Source organism: Amblyomma americanum, chromosome 11 (assembly GCF_052857255.1).
Source record: "Amblyomma americanum isolate KBUSLIRL-KWMA chromosome 11, ASM5285725v1, whole genome shotgun sequence".
Classification (NCBI taxonomy): domain Eukaryota; kingdom Metazoa; phylum Arthropoda; class Arachnida; order Ixodida; family Ixodidae; genus Amblyomma; species Amblyomma americanum.
In genome coordinates, this window is record NC_135507.1 from 95,539,521 (window position 1) to 95,555,863 (window position 16,343).

At 44.8% G+C, this 16,343-nt stretch overlaps 1 protein-coding gene across 3 annotated transcripts in view; it reads right to left on the bottom strand.

The window, feature by feature from the left end:
• Nucleotides 1-2,785: 2,785 nt before the first annotated feature.
• Nucleotides 2,786-16,343, bottom strand: part of LOC144111161 (putative ferric-chelate reductase 1 homolog) — a 94,824-nt gene continuing 81,266 nt past the window's right edge. For 2 of the 3 annotated variants that reach the window (XM_077644324.1, XM_077644323.1), the window contains exons 7-17: nt 14,562-14,660; nt 13,514-13,679; nt 12,000-12,107; nt 11,747-11,862; nt 10,171-10,257; nt 9,358-9,414; nt 8,430-8,529; nt 7,601-7,747; nt 5,901-5,960; nt 4,737-4,834; nt 2,786-3,846 (exon numbers count right to left, since the gene is read on the bottom strand). In XM_077644324.1, the coding sequence (XP_077500450.1) occupies nt 3,745-3,846; nt 4,737-4,834; nt 5,901-5,960; nt 7,601-7,747; nt 8,430-8,529; nt 9,358-9,414; nt 10,171-10,257; nt 11,747-11,862; nt 12,000-12,107; nt 13,514-13,679; nt 14,562-14,660 (1,140 nt within the window). In that variant the 3' untranslated portion in view covers nt 2,786-3,744. The remainder of the gene's footprint in view (nt 3,847-4,736; nt 4,835-5,900; nt 5,961-7,600; nt 7,748-8,429; nt 8,530-9,357; nt 9,415-10,170; nt 10,258-11,746; nt 11,863-11,999; nt 12,108-13,513; nt 13,680-14,561; nt 14,661-16,343) is intronic. The other variant, XM_077644325.1, reaches the window with a different exon arrangement.

Here is a 16,343-nt window from a genome sequence, read left to right on the forward strand (position 1 = left end):
TGGAAGGTTTGATTTGTCTCAATTTAAGACGTCTGCGCCGCTAAATTTTCCTGTACATACAAACAGGTCTTAGAGATTGCGGTCCTTTTTTTAACTAGAAACAGCCTGCTTCTCCATAGCCAGGCGAACAACCTGCGCGAATAGCAACAGATGAAGCCCTTTACATTTTTTTTTATTCGAGAAGTGTGCCATGAGGCATAAGTTGAGAAAGGAAAGGGGGGAAGGAATGCACGGGATTCAAAGTTAAAGAAGAAGTGAAGAACCGTTGCGCTGAGGTAGTCGCAGAGGTTGCTAATGAAACGGTTGTCCATAGTCCACTTCATGTTGTCACTTTCGCGGTTCCACCGCAGGCCAACCTCCCTGAGGAGCCGTTTTCTGATAGCAGCCGTCGCTGGGCACGTCCACAACAAGTGCCGCACATCACATATGTCTGGTGCAGCGCCACAGTGAGGGCACCTGTCAGGTAGTGGCAGATCTTTGGCACGCCACCGATGACGGACAGATGGTGTCAGAGCCGCCCCTGCCCGAATCCGGCGCACGGATACCTCCTCCTGCCGAGTAAGACTACGGGGGAGAAGGTGCGAACACGGAGGAATTAGAGCGCGTGTTCGCTGGCGCAGAACTTCGGAATCGGAAACGTGGGACAGGAACGGATCTGGGGGAAGAGGGGAAGGTGGCGGATCGTCTAATGTATGAAGATGAGTCATAGCATCCGCTTGAATGTTATGTGGATCCTGGGCATGGCCGCGAATCCAGTGTATGCGCACAGGACATGGATACTTTGCGCAGAGCACATGAATAGATTGTGAAATCTGGAACGTTCGTCGAACAGCCTTCAGCTGTTTAAGGGCGGCGCGGGAGTCGGTGTAAATGTGAACTGTATTGAATGTTGGAACGAGCGGAAGGGAAGCAATGGCATTATAAATGGCTTGAAGTTCCAATGCCAGGGGAGTGCACGTATCCGCAGTATACGTTGCGCGAGAGTTGAGATGCGGATGAGATGGACTATACACTGCAGTAACTCCCCTCTCTGCAGAATGAAATGCATCCGTGTATAATATGCACCCTTCAGGCAGATACGCTGCTGATACCGACGGGGAAACAGTGGGGCGATTATCAGTGAGCTGGCAATAGGACCACGGTGGAAGTGTCTTTAAACGATGAAGTTTGAGAGACTGTTTTCGAGCTCTATTTGCCACCCGTTGGTCGATGATTTCACTGAGTGTATTAAGTTGGGCGAACTCCTGTAGCACAGGTATGGGTGTTAAACGAGGCAGATATGTTATGACGCGCATAGCCTCACGATTGATAGCTTCAAGGGAGTCCCACTGTCTGCGGGTGAGACGTTGAAATTGAGCCGAACATTTCACTAACTTGTCAATATTTTTACTTACCTGTAAATTATTGTTCTGCCTGTATAAAATTCGTCGTAGCAGCTTACAATTCTCTCAAAATTGTGCAATAGGTTCACTTGAGAACAACGGAACGTTGAAAAAGATTTTCAATGGCATGTGGTCATGTCGGCAATGTGCAGTGCTGACCAAACTTTACTGTGTTTTAGTTGCAAACAAACATATTCTGGCATCAGCTCCTGCGGTCGTAGCTTTACATTGATAGGTACAAATTTCATTTAAATTCCACGGCTCGCATCCTTCTTAACGTATTTGTGGTAAAACATGGGTATGGTATCAATGATTGCATACAAAAGCTGGCAGGAAATTTTCGTTTTCGCAAATATTTGCCTTCAGATTTCCTACTTCTAAATTTTTTTGCTTAGCAGCACATTGGCTAGACTTCATCTGGGATACACACAGGATGCTAGCATTACCGAGTACAGCCTGGAAATATCTTCTCTTGCTCTTTTAGGAGCACAAAAATGAGTCTTACTAGTAACTTTGCAGATTCATTTCTCTAAGCGATATTGTTCTTACCAGCTGTTGTCCGATGGCTCGGCACACTTTTGAAAAGCAGGAGCACAATCATGGTGTTCTTTGTGCATGCATACTGCCGACCATGGGAAGCATCATCGGCATAATCGTGGAACATCCACCGAGGCCATGGAAGGCAACTGTCATGGATGTCACCAGGTACCCTCCCCTGAAATAAGTGCGAGCAAACCCCCCGGCCTGGCACCAGGCACTTCGTATGAGGCTGCAATGATCGGAACCTTCTCAAGCCGCACCACAGGAGGCCCACAAGTCTTGGAGCATCCGGCTTGATCTGTACTCCGGCCAGGTGCTCGGACACTTAAGGCCTTCATCTGTAAGCGGTGTCTATAGCGCACCGTCCTACGGGGGCCCTCGGACCCCCCTGCCGAACCACAGTTGGCCTTGTGGTTGGGCATCCAGCAAAGCCGTGAGAGGCACTTTACTGTCGTCGGAGAGCTACCAGTCGAACAGGTACGACGGCGCTCCTGGCCTAGTGCTCGGTGATTATGGGACCTTAACCCTCGGAAAGATGACCGAGCTCGTTCTTGGAAATGGCCGTGTTGGTACGGGTGGCCATCTTTCACCGAAGTGGTGGCCAGTGGTAGACCATCCGCCCCTCATTCGGGAGGTGCTGGGTTCGATCGACAGTGCCACCAGGTTTTCCAAAAGGTACGCGATTTCCCCCGGACTGGTGCTCGGCTTGTTTAGGACAAAATGCTTGGAAAAGGGCCTTTGGTCCCGTCACCCTCCCTCAATAGAAAATCTATCGGCGAGGAACCGAAGGCCACCCTGTAAGGTAAAGCCCACTGTGGCCCTATTTTTATTCACGGTGGGGTGCATGTAAAAATTCGTGCATGTAAAAAAACAACTATTTATTAACACAATATATTATTTCCTTATTTACACCACGTATTGAATAACACTGATTTGCAAGAATTTCGCAGCAGCGTGGATAATTTTTGGCCATGCCCTACATAAATGCTTTGATGCAAACAACAATCTATCTAAGAGCCAGCATTTTTGCGGTGCTAGCCACAGTGTTTTACTCTAAAATTGTCAGTTGAGGTAGAAGCACACAGAACATAACACATTATGAGCGGACATTTCGAGCAGTGCACCAAATTTGCTCAACCTGGTGTTACACAGGTAGGTACCAGAGATTAACGCTGCCTAAGAATCAACAGCGCTTTGCTTGAAAAATTCATTCCTCGAGCACTGCTGAAGGCCCAGCGTAAACAGGCAGCTTTGCTCACACTAAGTACTAGTTAAGTTCAAACACATCGATAAAACACGTAAGAAATAGCAAAGAGTAAAGCAACAGAACACTAGAAAACTGCTAAATAAGGCAAACAAGCACGCAAAGTATGTCTTTTCGTAAAAAAACAGCCTTGGCACTTCTGTCCATAATCACACTGGCGTTGGGTTCATGTACGCATTTCGCAACACAAGGTCTCAGACGCACAATGCGCTCAACGCCAAGCACATTTCGTAGTCTTTGTTCCACAACACGCACAGTCAGGGTCGTTTATTGCCCAACCAAGGCAAAAACAGAGGTGATGAAGACTGCAGTGGTTGGAGTCAGCGGCCCGTCGATGCACAAGTAGGTCAAAATGAGCGCAGGTGTTGATATGTTGACCGAATCTTGCTTGACTGCCCAACGACGAGAAGTACTCTTTGTGGTTCGTGACAAATGTCGAAGTCTGTCGAAAACAAATCGACATGAATGCAGCACGCACAAAAATTTGGCAATGTTTCTTGCTCGTTGAGGTGATCTTCTCGTCTTATTTGCACTCTATAGGTCGTGTTGGCAGACTTATCACGGTGCCGTGCTGAACCAAATGGTCGAAACCAACGCCGCTACGACGAGTATGGCCACAACCAGGTAGATACCGAGAATAAAACGTCTGAAGCCTCCCCCCTAGAACAAATGGAAAAGACAGCATACATCCTTCAGAAGTAGTTCGAATAAGCATTCATTGCGGCTTTACTGCTTGCGAGCGAAAGAATAAAGTTGGATAAAGGTGCACCGAGAACATGCGACACAGTTATGCATTAATGCAATAAGAGTCCGCTCACATCTTAGTTTGAATTTTTTGTCCCTTTTATTTAACAAGAACCTAACAGTCGCACCACCACACTCTAAACAGAAAGGCATAAAACAGGACTAAAACAGGAGTAAGCTGTCGTCTAGCACACACAAAAGGGTGTGTGTGCCAAAAGGACAGCTTACTCCCTTGCCAAGTAGCACAGGTAATCGGCCCAATACTGGCAATTGATTATTTCACTCTGGTCTGTTGCAGGGCCGGTACTTGCGAATACATTGCCAATAATGGGCCGATTAGATGCGCTGCTGGGGTTTTACTCCGATATAGGTGTATTCCTGTTTAGAGCGCTCACTGCAAGCAACACATGATTAGCGAACTACATGGCTTCCATACAGGCAACCTATTAGCTTTCCCGAAAACAGGTAAACGACGGATATATTAGTTATAACGTGACCTTCGTTAAGTGTCCTAGTTCCTAGTTCCTTGTACCGGGACCAAGAGCTCATGAATATTATCCACTGAACTGCCTTAACTTAAGCTGATTGTAACAAGCAAAGATACACCATAAGTCAGTTTGCAAACAAACTACTTGTAACGACCAATTTCTCCACTCAGCAACACCACAGATTAGAGTCTCTTGAGTGTTAATGAGAGGAGCAAGAGTCGGTCGACGGACCATAACTGCGAACAGCTTTACTGTAGATGCGACGAATAAATACGCTCAGATGTTCACTACCATATGACGCAAAGACGAATTACATACCGGGGCGTCTGCTGGTGGTTGTGAATCCCGGCCAGGTTCGACATTATGAACGCCGTTGCCTGCTGGCATATCTTGCATCTTTATGTCATTGGAAGCAGCTGTAAAGAAAAAATGGTTCGTAAGCTTGCGTTAAACGATACTTCTAAAGTACGTCCGCAGTTTTTACCTATCGTCAGCAGCTTGAGAGACAAGTGGCCTTAGAAGAAAAGGAAACCCAGTTGTGCGAATGAAGTGCACCGATGGATGAAGCATGCAGAACGGAAGAAGCAGAACTTTTCTATGTGAGCCAATCAGAGGTGGAGCTGCGGATCAGCATGCGCGCTAGTTTCGTAATCGTGGAAGCCACAGCACTGAGGTTATAAAGTTCCATTTTCGTTCAGCACAACTCACACTGTTCAATTATAGTTGCGCTGCAACAATACATTACGGTGTTGAAGGCACGGCGTTTGACGTCCCAAAGTGGCACATGTGCTCTCAGCGATGCCATTGTGGAGGCCAACAAATTAATTTACCATTGTGGAGGCCAACAAATTAATTTAGAGCACCTGGGGTTCTCTAACGTGTGCTGACATCTCACAGTACACGGGCATCTTTGTATTAACGCGATAGTGCCAAGGATCCCGTTCAGCCAAAAATTCGGCGTCGACGATGTCGTCGGAATTGAGAGCAAGAAAGCAGACTGCGACCACATAGATTAAGGGAGAATTTCGGGAACTCGGGCGCTCAGCACAGTCAAGGTAAACTTAAGTGCAAAAGGCACACAACCACTCCAGCGAGTCTTTCAAGCATTATGCTTTTAAGCACAGCACAAAGCAGAGTTTCATGTGAAAGGTAACACCTAGAAATTTAAGTTCCTCTTTCATAAGCAGTCGTGATTGAGGTATAGATTTGGACACATCTGTATGCCTCGTTTTGATAAAGAACTTCTACTGATTTTTTTAAGGATAATCTGAACAGATTTTCTCTAACTAGTCTGGGTTTATTGTTGTAGTTCTTTATTATATATATATATAATCTTTTTTTTTATTTTTGGAGAGTAATTACACTGTATACGGTGCCATTATGCTACATCTGTCCGATGCCTTTGCTATTCAGGTAAACATTCGTAGCTTAAAACTAATTCACTACAGTGCACAAAACTAGAGAGAGTGTAAAAATGCTCACCCAATATATCTCCTTGTTTCTTTGTGCTTGTTTGTGCACCGGGAGATGAGAGAAGAGGAACTGTGAATGGGCAGAAGTTCCCGCTTATCTTACGAACCTGCTCGTATAATTTGTTTCATGCGTGTGAACTGTTTCTAGATTACATTAAGGTAGTTTTTCCACAAATATTTTCAGCATTTGGAAGAATAAATCCACTTTTCCTCTGGTTGTCTTGAGGTCTATAAGTCTATGCGCTGAATGCTTTCGAAGTCTATGCGCTGAATGCTTTCGAAGTCTATGCGCTGAATGCTTTCGAAGTCTATGCGCTGAATGCTTTCGAAGTCTATGCGCTGAATGCTTTCGAAGTCTATGCGCTGAATGCTTTCGAAGTCTATGCGCTGAATGCTTTCGAAGTCTATGCGCTGAATGCTTTCGAAGTCTATGCGCTGAATGCTTTCGAAGTCTATGCGCTGAATGCTTTCGAAGTCTATGCGCTGAATGCTTTCGAAGTCTATGCGCTGAATGCTTTCGAAGTCTATGCGCTGAATGCTTTCGAAGTCTATGCGCTGAATGCTTTCGAAGTCTATGCGCTGAATGCTTTCGAAGTCTATGCGCTGAATGCTTTCGAAGTCTATGCGCTGAATGCTTTCGAAGTCTATGCGCTGAATGCTTTCGAAGTCTATGCGCTGAATGCTTTCGAAGTCTATGCGCTGAATGCTTTCGAAGTCTATGCGCTGAATGCTTTCGAAGTCTATGCGCTGAATGCTTTCGAAGTCTATGCGCTGAATGCTTTCGAAGTCTATGCGCTGAATGCTTTCGAAGTCCATGCGCTGAATGCTTTCGAAGTCCATGCGCTGAATGCTTTCGAAGTCCATGCGCTGAATGCTTTCGAAGTCCATGCGCTGAATGCTTTCGAAGTCCATGTGCTGAATGCTTTCGAAGTCCATGCGCTGAATGCTTTCGAAGTCCATGCGCTGAATGCTTTCGAAGTCCATGCGCTGAATGCTTTCGAAGTCCATGCGCTGAATGCTTTCGAAGTCTATGCGCTGAATGCTTTCGAAGTCTATGCGCTGAATGCTTTCGAAGTCTATGCGCTGAATGCTTTCGAAGTCTATGCGCTGAATGCTTTCGAAGTCTATGCGCTGAATGCTTTCGAAGTCTATGCGCTGAATGCTTTTGAAGTCTATGCGCTGAATGCTTTTGAAGTCTATGCGCTGAATGCTTTTGATGTCTATGCACTGAATGCTTTTGATGTCTATGCGCTGAATACTTCTGATGTCTATGTGCTGAACACTTTTCAATAGAAGTGAAATTCAATGGAGGTGAAATTCTAGAGGCCCGTGTACTGTGCGATGTCAGTGCACATTAAAGAACACCACGTGGTCAAATTCCTGGAGCCCTTCACTATAATAACCTATAACACCATAAAACCAATTTTGAATTTTGCTGTTGATTTTATCTGTATGCACCTTCGTATTGGCAATAAATTTTATCGTCCGAATACATTCTCAAATAGCCAAACAAGCAAAGCTTACGTATATTTTAATCGATCTTTCCCTTAAACAACCTTGCAAATTCTATTTATGCAATGAACAGCTTTATATTGATGAAATCCTATAGCTTATAACCTTTATCTCACGCATCCAATGTCTGGACATTACAGGATTAATACGTGATGCAAGGAAAGGTTTAAGTCCAGCTAGAATGATGGAAGCACTTGCTTTTCTTGGACATGAGAGCCGAGTGGAGCTGCATGATGATGTGCACGAGGACGTGGAATCCGATGAAGGCAGCCAAGATATACACGAACCAGTCGGCGCCTTTGAGCTGTGCCTTCTCGAGACCCGTTGCGAAGAAAATGGCGGCCACTGCAGAGCACAAACGACAAAATTACTGGGAACACTTCATGAAACACCACCAAAATGATATATTCGACCGACCTGGGACATCATTAAAGGCGACTGGACACTGGAACATTAGCTTAATTCACTAGCATATCCTGAAAACCAGAAGATATCACTTGTCCGATAAATTTTATATTTTCGCAGTACATTATCTTTCATGAGTGATAAGATTATAATGCTACATATTCCTGCATTAGCTGCACACAGCTAAGCTAAATGCAGCCTAGGGACTGCAGTGTACTGGCCCTAGATATATATATTTGTGTCCAGGTGCGTGGTGTCGCGGCCCGTCTGAAGACTGCAGATGTCATTGCAAGGACACAAGTGCAGCTGCCTATAACAAGAAAGTGCACATTTTTTAAATTTATATTTAACATCAATAGCTTTTTCTTTGCTTCAGAAAAGCAACAATAATCCCCAGACACACGTCAGTACACATGCTTATGCCCCTTTAATTCACACTGCGGACACCAGAGGAGAAAGCAAAAAAAATCTAATAGTGTACTACGTGACAAAGGAAAGCAAGGCTCACACCAAGCACAACACTGGATGTCGTGTCGAAGAGGCATCATGGTGGGGTCGTACGTCGAAACAAACTCGTGCTATACATCTTGTGAAGCACAGTCACACAGTCGCAAATGCTTACCGCCGATAATCTGCGCAGCGTTTCCGTTGAACCAGTGGCCCCAGTTGAAGATGTACCTGTTGTCTTCGTGTGGATGACAGCGAAAGAGGGCCATGATGGGCTGAAATTTTATAAATTGGAATCAGTCGCTTGGTTTTTGTGTATCTGCGTGGCCGCTACCTCACACATACACGACGACCCTTTATTTCTGAAATTATAACTGAACAATAAAAGCATTGTCTCTTCTTTCAGCTAGCTGATGTCCCAGCTTTAAAAAGCCGATATCAAAATTTTGTTAGCGGTGCTGAAGTTTCAGAAATCAATATGCTGCCAGTTAGAAACAATTATCACTGCGTTCATTTCGTTAAAATTGTCCCGAGTTGTGTGAAAGACCAAATCGAAAGACTCAAACTAAATCGAAAGCCCAGAGACAGTAGACAGTTTTTTTATCCGCCCTTTAAACACTATCAGAAAATGAGATACGTGTTTTGGATCTCGGTGGAAGTCATACGATCGCTATCCTTTTTTCTTCACACAGTGGCTTCAAGTCGTATCAAACATTTCCATCAGAAAGCAATTGCAACTGGCTGCAAGTTGACAGAAAAGGTTACGTTCAAACTGTATGCAGTAATGAGAACACTGTGTACAAACAACAGATCAGTAATTAAAAACACTGGGCGTTCAGGGGTTAAACTACTGTTGCAAATAAAAATTGGCCAGCAAATGGGAATCTTGGTCAATAGTCTCATGCACAGTACAAACAATAAGCTTAGATATAATGCCAGCTGGAAACATAATTTACACTAATTTTCCCGAGCATGCAAACCTTTTAACGGAAATGTTGAAATCTGACCACTTGTTCCTTACTGCATTAATGCTTTTTTCACATTTGCAAAGGCCATAAAGATAGCTGTGTCAACAGCGCGGCAACGAAAATAAAGAGGATTACCTGTAAAAATCCCAACACCGAGCAGACAATGCCCAGAATAGGGTGCGGATTTTCAGTCTGGAAAAAAATAAAAATAAATTGCAATAAACGTGAAAACAATGCACCTAAACTTAACAGTCATTCGCTCTATCATCTGTAGATACACACTGACAAAATACAGGCACTCGTCTTTGGACTGGTATCTATATAGAGTGAATTGATCCCGCAGGTAAGGAGTTCTCAATCTATTTGCTTTGGGGAAACCCAACAGCTTTCAAAAGTTACCAAGAACCGCCTGTGTCTTTGATACTATCCCTACTTGCCCGCACAGTTTCGCATCGTACTTGTGGCTAGTGAGCAAAAACAATGAAGCGGTAGCGGCAGCACTGCGGCACACCGCTATGCTATCAGTAGTGGAATTATAGCGATGATATGGAAAGAGAACACCCATCTCCGCTAGGGGGATGCAACTACCGATCTTCACGCAACACCGATGCCATACGCCACATGCATAAGGGAATTAACTTTCGCTCTGAATAAATGTGTAATGCCACATTTCGGCAGATGAGAAACGTGTGAGCTAAGACATGGTTATCAGCGGCGTCTGAGATTTGAAGCGAACTGTCCCATCTTTATGGACAGAATTATGAGCGTATCTACATGAATGGAGCGTGTCTGGGCCAGTCCCGGCGCTGAGGCTTGTAGATCCCCTATTTCTCGAGCAAGCTGATTGCGGCAGTAAGCTGTGAGAGATAGGAGTAGGCGCTGTCTTCGAGAGAGTTGTCGCAGATAACTAAGGCTCTGGTGAGTAAGTCAAATGGCCCCACAACTTACAACGCTCCATTGGCCGATCCTGTAGAAGATCAGTACAAGACCCGCGATGGTCATGGCCACCGCAAGCATCATGAGCACCCTGTGGAACTGAAATGAAAAAGAAAGACAGAACAAATTTTGAGGAAAATTCTTGTCTTGTACAAAAAAAGTCGATTTCAGAAGTTTTCGTTGTTTCTGAACACCTAAACATTGGAATTCAACATTGCCACGAACTATAAAAAGATGGAAGGCATTATGAAAACGAAGAGGAATCTTAGCAAATAGAGGAAAAGTTCCGCATTATTAAAAGAAAGCTTTGCTATGCAAAAGACTTACATGAGTAATTGCAACGAGCTGTCCCAGAACGTTTTACATTCTCTATGCAGATATATTTATTATACAAAAGTACCAACTCGTTCAGAGCACATGAGAAGGCAATAAAACCGTTAAGCTGCTGTGCTATTGTGCACTTACTGCTTAAACTAAAAAACTGGAACCTATCTTAACATGCGGAGTAAGGTGGACTGTTCGGCAAGCTGAATCGGCTTTATGATTAAAGTGGCGCGAGGGAGTTCTCCTAGCCCTCGGCGCTACTTTCACCATGAAATCAAAGTGCCAATCATAATGAAAGATAACATGAGAGAATAAAAGTACAGAATGAAAATAATTATCAAAGCCGCGACCAGGCCAAAAACGCCCCGCCTGCGAAAAAAGCGCACTACTGATTGCGCGCATTGTGAAAGGCCCCACTGGGCCGTGTAAAGAAAAAAGGAACCTCTAACAAGTTGTCCAGCACTTCGGAGGCACTTCAGTGAAAGCAGAACACTTGTCCATAAATACAGCAACACCCGCGCCACCATGCATGTTGCTGACTGACTACTCGGGCAGTTTCATACTGACAGTAAAGCTTTTCTCACAAGCTGCATGTCTCTCTTAGAGTCTTGGTAATGTAGTACCCATAGACAAGAATGCGACAGGCAGCGTATGCAAACCAGGCTACATGCAACGCTATCATGACTTTCCACAAACCGCAATGCCAAGACAGCTAAAAACTGGAATCTGAAACAATCAGTAGTGGTTATATCTAAGCGTGAAGCAATAAATATTTGTACACCCCATCTGTCCCCATCTTTCTGGAAGAATGCTAATCTAGTTTTATTACGCTGACTGATGGAAAAGATAAACAGAACTCACAGCTATACGTTACAACTGGTTAGCGCGTGGCTATCAATGTATTCGATGTAATCTCGTGGTAAAACAGTAGTGTTATCAGCAAAATTATGAGTTACAAGCGCACTGCAGAAGACGGCCCTGGCTGCCTAGAGATTCTCACTCTTGTTCTGAGTAGTATAATGCTTGAAACAAACGCGGTGGCAACAAGAAGCACTCAGTTTTTAATTAATATGCTGATAATGCCAGTGGTCCAAAAGACGGTGCTGATATTAAGGAAGCCATGCTTCTACCTGCTGTAACTAAAAGTTGAGAGTTGGTTGCCAACAACTATGGCAATGTTCACCATATCCTTGTGGTAAATCTTTCAAGAGCTGTTTATCTGTCAGCTGTTTCGGTGCGCACGGAAAAGTAGTGGTGTTCTTACAGCAAACCAGGGCTTTACACCGCAGATGGTTGTAGCCTCCCAGACATTCTTGTAGTGTCGCGCCAGAAGGATGCCCACGCTCACAAGCAGCACCCAGGCGACAACCATGAGGGAGCCTGCAGCAACATTAGCACGTATAAGATCACTGACTGCGGCGAGGAGGGGCTTTCTTATAGATTGCATCCCTGTATTTTCAATTGTACCCATACGATTCAAAGGAACCTAATGACAGCATAACACCACGAACACTCACCGTGAAGCTTGATGAAGATGTCAGAGCCAGCTCCGCCAAGTGCAACCTGCATCGCTTTCAAGTTCACTGGAGCCTTGGTGTAGTCCCGTTCGTAGTGTTCTTTTTTAACTGGAAACAAACAAACAAAAGTATGCTAAATGGATGACCTTGCCTATCAAGCGTTAGCACAACAGAAAGATTCAATATAAAGATTCAATATGTAAATTCTGATGCGTACGCGTGAGCTACATGGGTCATCGCTGAAAAAAAAAATCCGCATAGAAATGAGATAGGTCATTTCCCTCCCTGATCTAACATGGTGTTGAGTTTCGTAAAACGCATGCTCAAAAACAGCACCAAGCAACATGTGTCCCTGCCAAATTCCACTGGCAAGCGGCATAGCAAGAGATCAAAGCATATCTATGTAATTACTAACAGAGGGAACAAGGCTGAGTGCACCTTCAGTTTTGTGGTGAGGCAATCAAATTTGCTATTTTATTAACGACGGTTAAAGTTAGTTTTAGTTACCACTGTGTGATCCAGGAGGTACGCAATCCTGTGATCCCTACAGTTCTCCCCAACTCACAAACTCAGTAGAACAAGTCTGATCGGCGTTTAGACAGCGTGGGTATTCTGGCGGGCAAAACGCTATTCCCAATGAGGGCTGGTTCTACCCCGAATCACTTCACTGTAAATGTGCACCAAGAACATTTAAGAAAAAACTGCAGCTTAATTGTCCAAAAAAAATGAAAAAGTCATTACAGAGGTTTCTCACATGCGGCGAAACACTTCGCGCCGTCATTGCACATTAAGCCCTTTCTCTACTGCAGCCTTTTGCATTCCGACTTGAAATAATTTTGCCTGCTGTCTTCAATATCAGCATTTTGGATGAAAAGAATACATGTTAGAACACGCCAACACACTACCCCAATGTCCTTTGGGAAGAAAAAAATAAATTCAAATAACCTACCGCACCTACAGGAATTTCTAGCAGGCCTACATGAGGATCTCTGAGAAACAGTCCTGCCAGGTTTCCTGCTTTCTGTTCAGCTAATATTGCCTAGTACGGTTACAACCCAGCAGATTTTTAAAATAAAACTGTCAGCCCAAAAGGCCATTTCAACCATTGTTGAAAGAATGAACCGGACATTTCAATCGTTTGAGTTGCTCAAAATTCGAGGAAGTGGAGGTTATGACAAAATAAATTGCAAGACGAAAACGAACAGTGTTAGCCTCTGAATTCTGAAAGCACTGTAGTTCTGCGTTGCATTTTAGAATAAAGGCGGATTCACTCTGGCGAGTTGCAAACGTCGCCCGATCGATTTCAGTCAATTAGTTATGGTTTCCGAAGCACTAGGAAAGCGTGGAGGGAGTGCAACAAATCGATTTACACCTGTCGCGCGACCTCCACGACTCACAAGTGTGAACCTGCTTTAAGTGTGGCAAAGGAGACGCATAGACCTTTCCGAAGGCGCCACCGCGGAATTTCATTCCTTCTTGACTGAAGAGCAAAAACGGCTACAGAATAAACTTACTGTCAGTGTTCCCATCGAACTGTCCGGCCGCCAGAAGCAGGTGGTAGCTGTTCGTCGCGGTGTTGAAGGTGGTCTTCTGGACGCTCGTGACATGCGCCCGGTGCCACGAGCAGCGCAGCATGCCGTCGCTGTAGTCGCGTCTGGTGAACGTCAAGCCAGGAGTTTGCTGAAACGAGGAGGCGAAAGCAGCCATCTGAACTAAAGGTACAAATCAGAAAAGTTGTGTGAGAAGTGCAAATAAACCGATGCGTGCAGAATATCTTGCAGACAATGGCAATGACAGCGCTACATGTATTCAAGTATTTTCACATTAGATAAGCAGCAGCAGAAACAAGAAATAGTCTATATTTTTTCCGATTAGTGGTGATAAAGTGCTGCCATGCAACAGTGGAAGCGCTAAAACAACAGTCATACAAGAGCTTTTAAAAGAAGAACCTAGTTTCTTTCTCACATTTCTGTATAAATGGGCACTTCATCAATGCCAATTTTATTTGTCAAATTAGGTTTATTGTGGTCTCCAGACATCAAAGTGCACACCAGGCTGATGGAAAAACAACTTCATTACTTGTGGCTTGACCAAAATGACAAGCTTGCTGATGCAACTACCAATCCTATCTTCCTTCATGCTAATGCACTATAAAAAATTGAGTTACGGGGTTTCACGTCACGAAGCGACTCACGGCCTATATGGGACGCCGAAGGAGAGGGTTCTGACTTAATTATGCCACCTGTGGTTCTTTTACATTCGCTGGAGCTGTACGGAACACACAAATTCTTATATTCTTGTTTCATATAAAATAGAGCCACCAAAGCTGGGATCGAACCCGCGACCTTGGGGATAGCAGCCGAACGTCAAAGCACTGAGCCACCACAACAGGTGCAAATGCACTGAAGTCAAAGATATTGTAAGCAATATAATCTTGCACTTCGTACATGATGGCCTTAGTTGCCTGTGTGCCATAAAACCCAACCTAATGTACCATAGCCATATGCTGGCTACTAAGGCTTGATGCCACGGATGGAGAGCAGTGAGGCACGGCAGACTTACATTGGCGATTGGAATGTTCCGTTTGTTATCCGCATTCCAGGATTCACGCATCGACATCAGCCCATTGTGGCGAAGACACTCCACGACGCTGGCCATATCCTGAAACAGAAACAAGAAAATGTCATGCAAGCATAAAACAACGTGGGAGAAACTCTGTGTCTATTGTTTGAACCGATACATCAAAGCTTAAAAACGCTCAAGCAAAGCAAAGCTCTTGACGAATCGTGCCTTTTTTTTGCTTAAAACAATGAGCAAAAAAGACAAAATACAAGGAAAATCAAATCCTAACATCGATTTCACTGGCGAAGATGGTGTTTTGTATGGCGCCCGTATGGCGTCTAAAAAAGAAGTAACTGCCATGCGCGTATTATAAACCAGGCAGTGTGACCTGCGATCCTAGTCATGAGATAACTAAAAAGCCCGAAGACATTGTCATATTTTCTTCCTCAGCAAGCTAAGAGCGACTATTGATGGGTGGGTAATGCCATTGGCATCCCATTTTCAAGACATCCCACACAAATCACCAGGATCACGATCATAAAATTGAAAATTTTACAATCCACTGCCACACAACAAAGCACCGGCATTGGCGACATTTGGCTTGAACCACTTAAAATCGAAAAAAAAATTCGTAAAAATTTACGCCAACAATTAAATGACACGGAGCTAAGCTTTATGAAGCAGAAATTAGGGCGGGCTCCAGGAAAAAGTGGAGTCACAAACGTCTGGCCTTCTGTCAAACGCGCTTGGTGTTCTGTAATTCATAGCCATCTTCTAAAGCGGTGATGGTGTTCTCTTTGCCATCTGAGTTAGTTATGATTAGTGGATATTGCCATTAAACAGACACAGACAATGAATTCATGTGAGCTTATATCATTGATTACAACGTTCTAATGACAGAGTCTACATTATGAATAAAGGCCAATAACGAAAATTCAGGCATCGCCGCCATTGGCCGAATTCATAAACTGCGATGATGGCAATGCTTTTTTAGGCGCATTTTTGAGGCTAGACCTCACTGCCGTCGGCCTGTAGCCCGCTATCATGGAGTCCATAATGGTCTTGACGACATCATCAACTTCAAATCGAGAGGCCGGTAAAACAGATTCCATCCTCAACCCCACATTCCTGCTCTCAAAAATGGTCTTCTTCTGCCTAAAGAACGTCACCACAACCCTAGAAAGTCACAATATCGATTCTTGTGTAGAAGATAACTAAGTCGTCCTCAGTGGTGGTGGTAATGAAAACTTTAATAGACACAGGGGAGTTTAGGACACTCAGGTTCTTGGGCCCCCGCACGGCCCCACTGCCCTCAAACATTCATGTCCTGAAGGCTCATGAAGCTGGCAGCCCGTTCTGTGGCGATGGCTTGCTTGGCTGAGTCCTTGGAGCCCAGTAGGGTCTCCCAAGCCTCCCAAGTGGTAAGGTGCTCCAGGCCCCGCGGGGGAGGATCCGCCGGGCAGAGGAAAAGGATATAATCGAGAGTGGCTTAGGGGTGGTGGCAAAGGGTAAAGGAGGGGTTTGTGTGGACTTGGTGATAGCGCGAGCGTATATAAGGAAAGGGGAAGGTGCGTGTTTGGAGCCGCCTCCAAAGTGTCTGGTGATAATTGTCGAGGGAGGGATGGGGTTGGGGGTAGAGCTGACGCTCGGCTTTGCAGGCCTGCGTCAGTTCACTGAATGAATGCATGCGCTCCCGTGAGAACCCTAGATCATAGAACGCCGGTTCCCGGTTGAGAGAACCTCGGGTTAAATTGGCAGCCTCGTTTCTGGGATTCCCGGAGT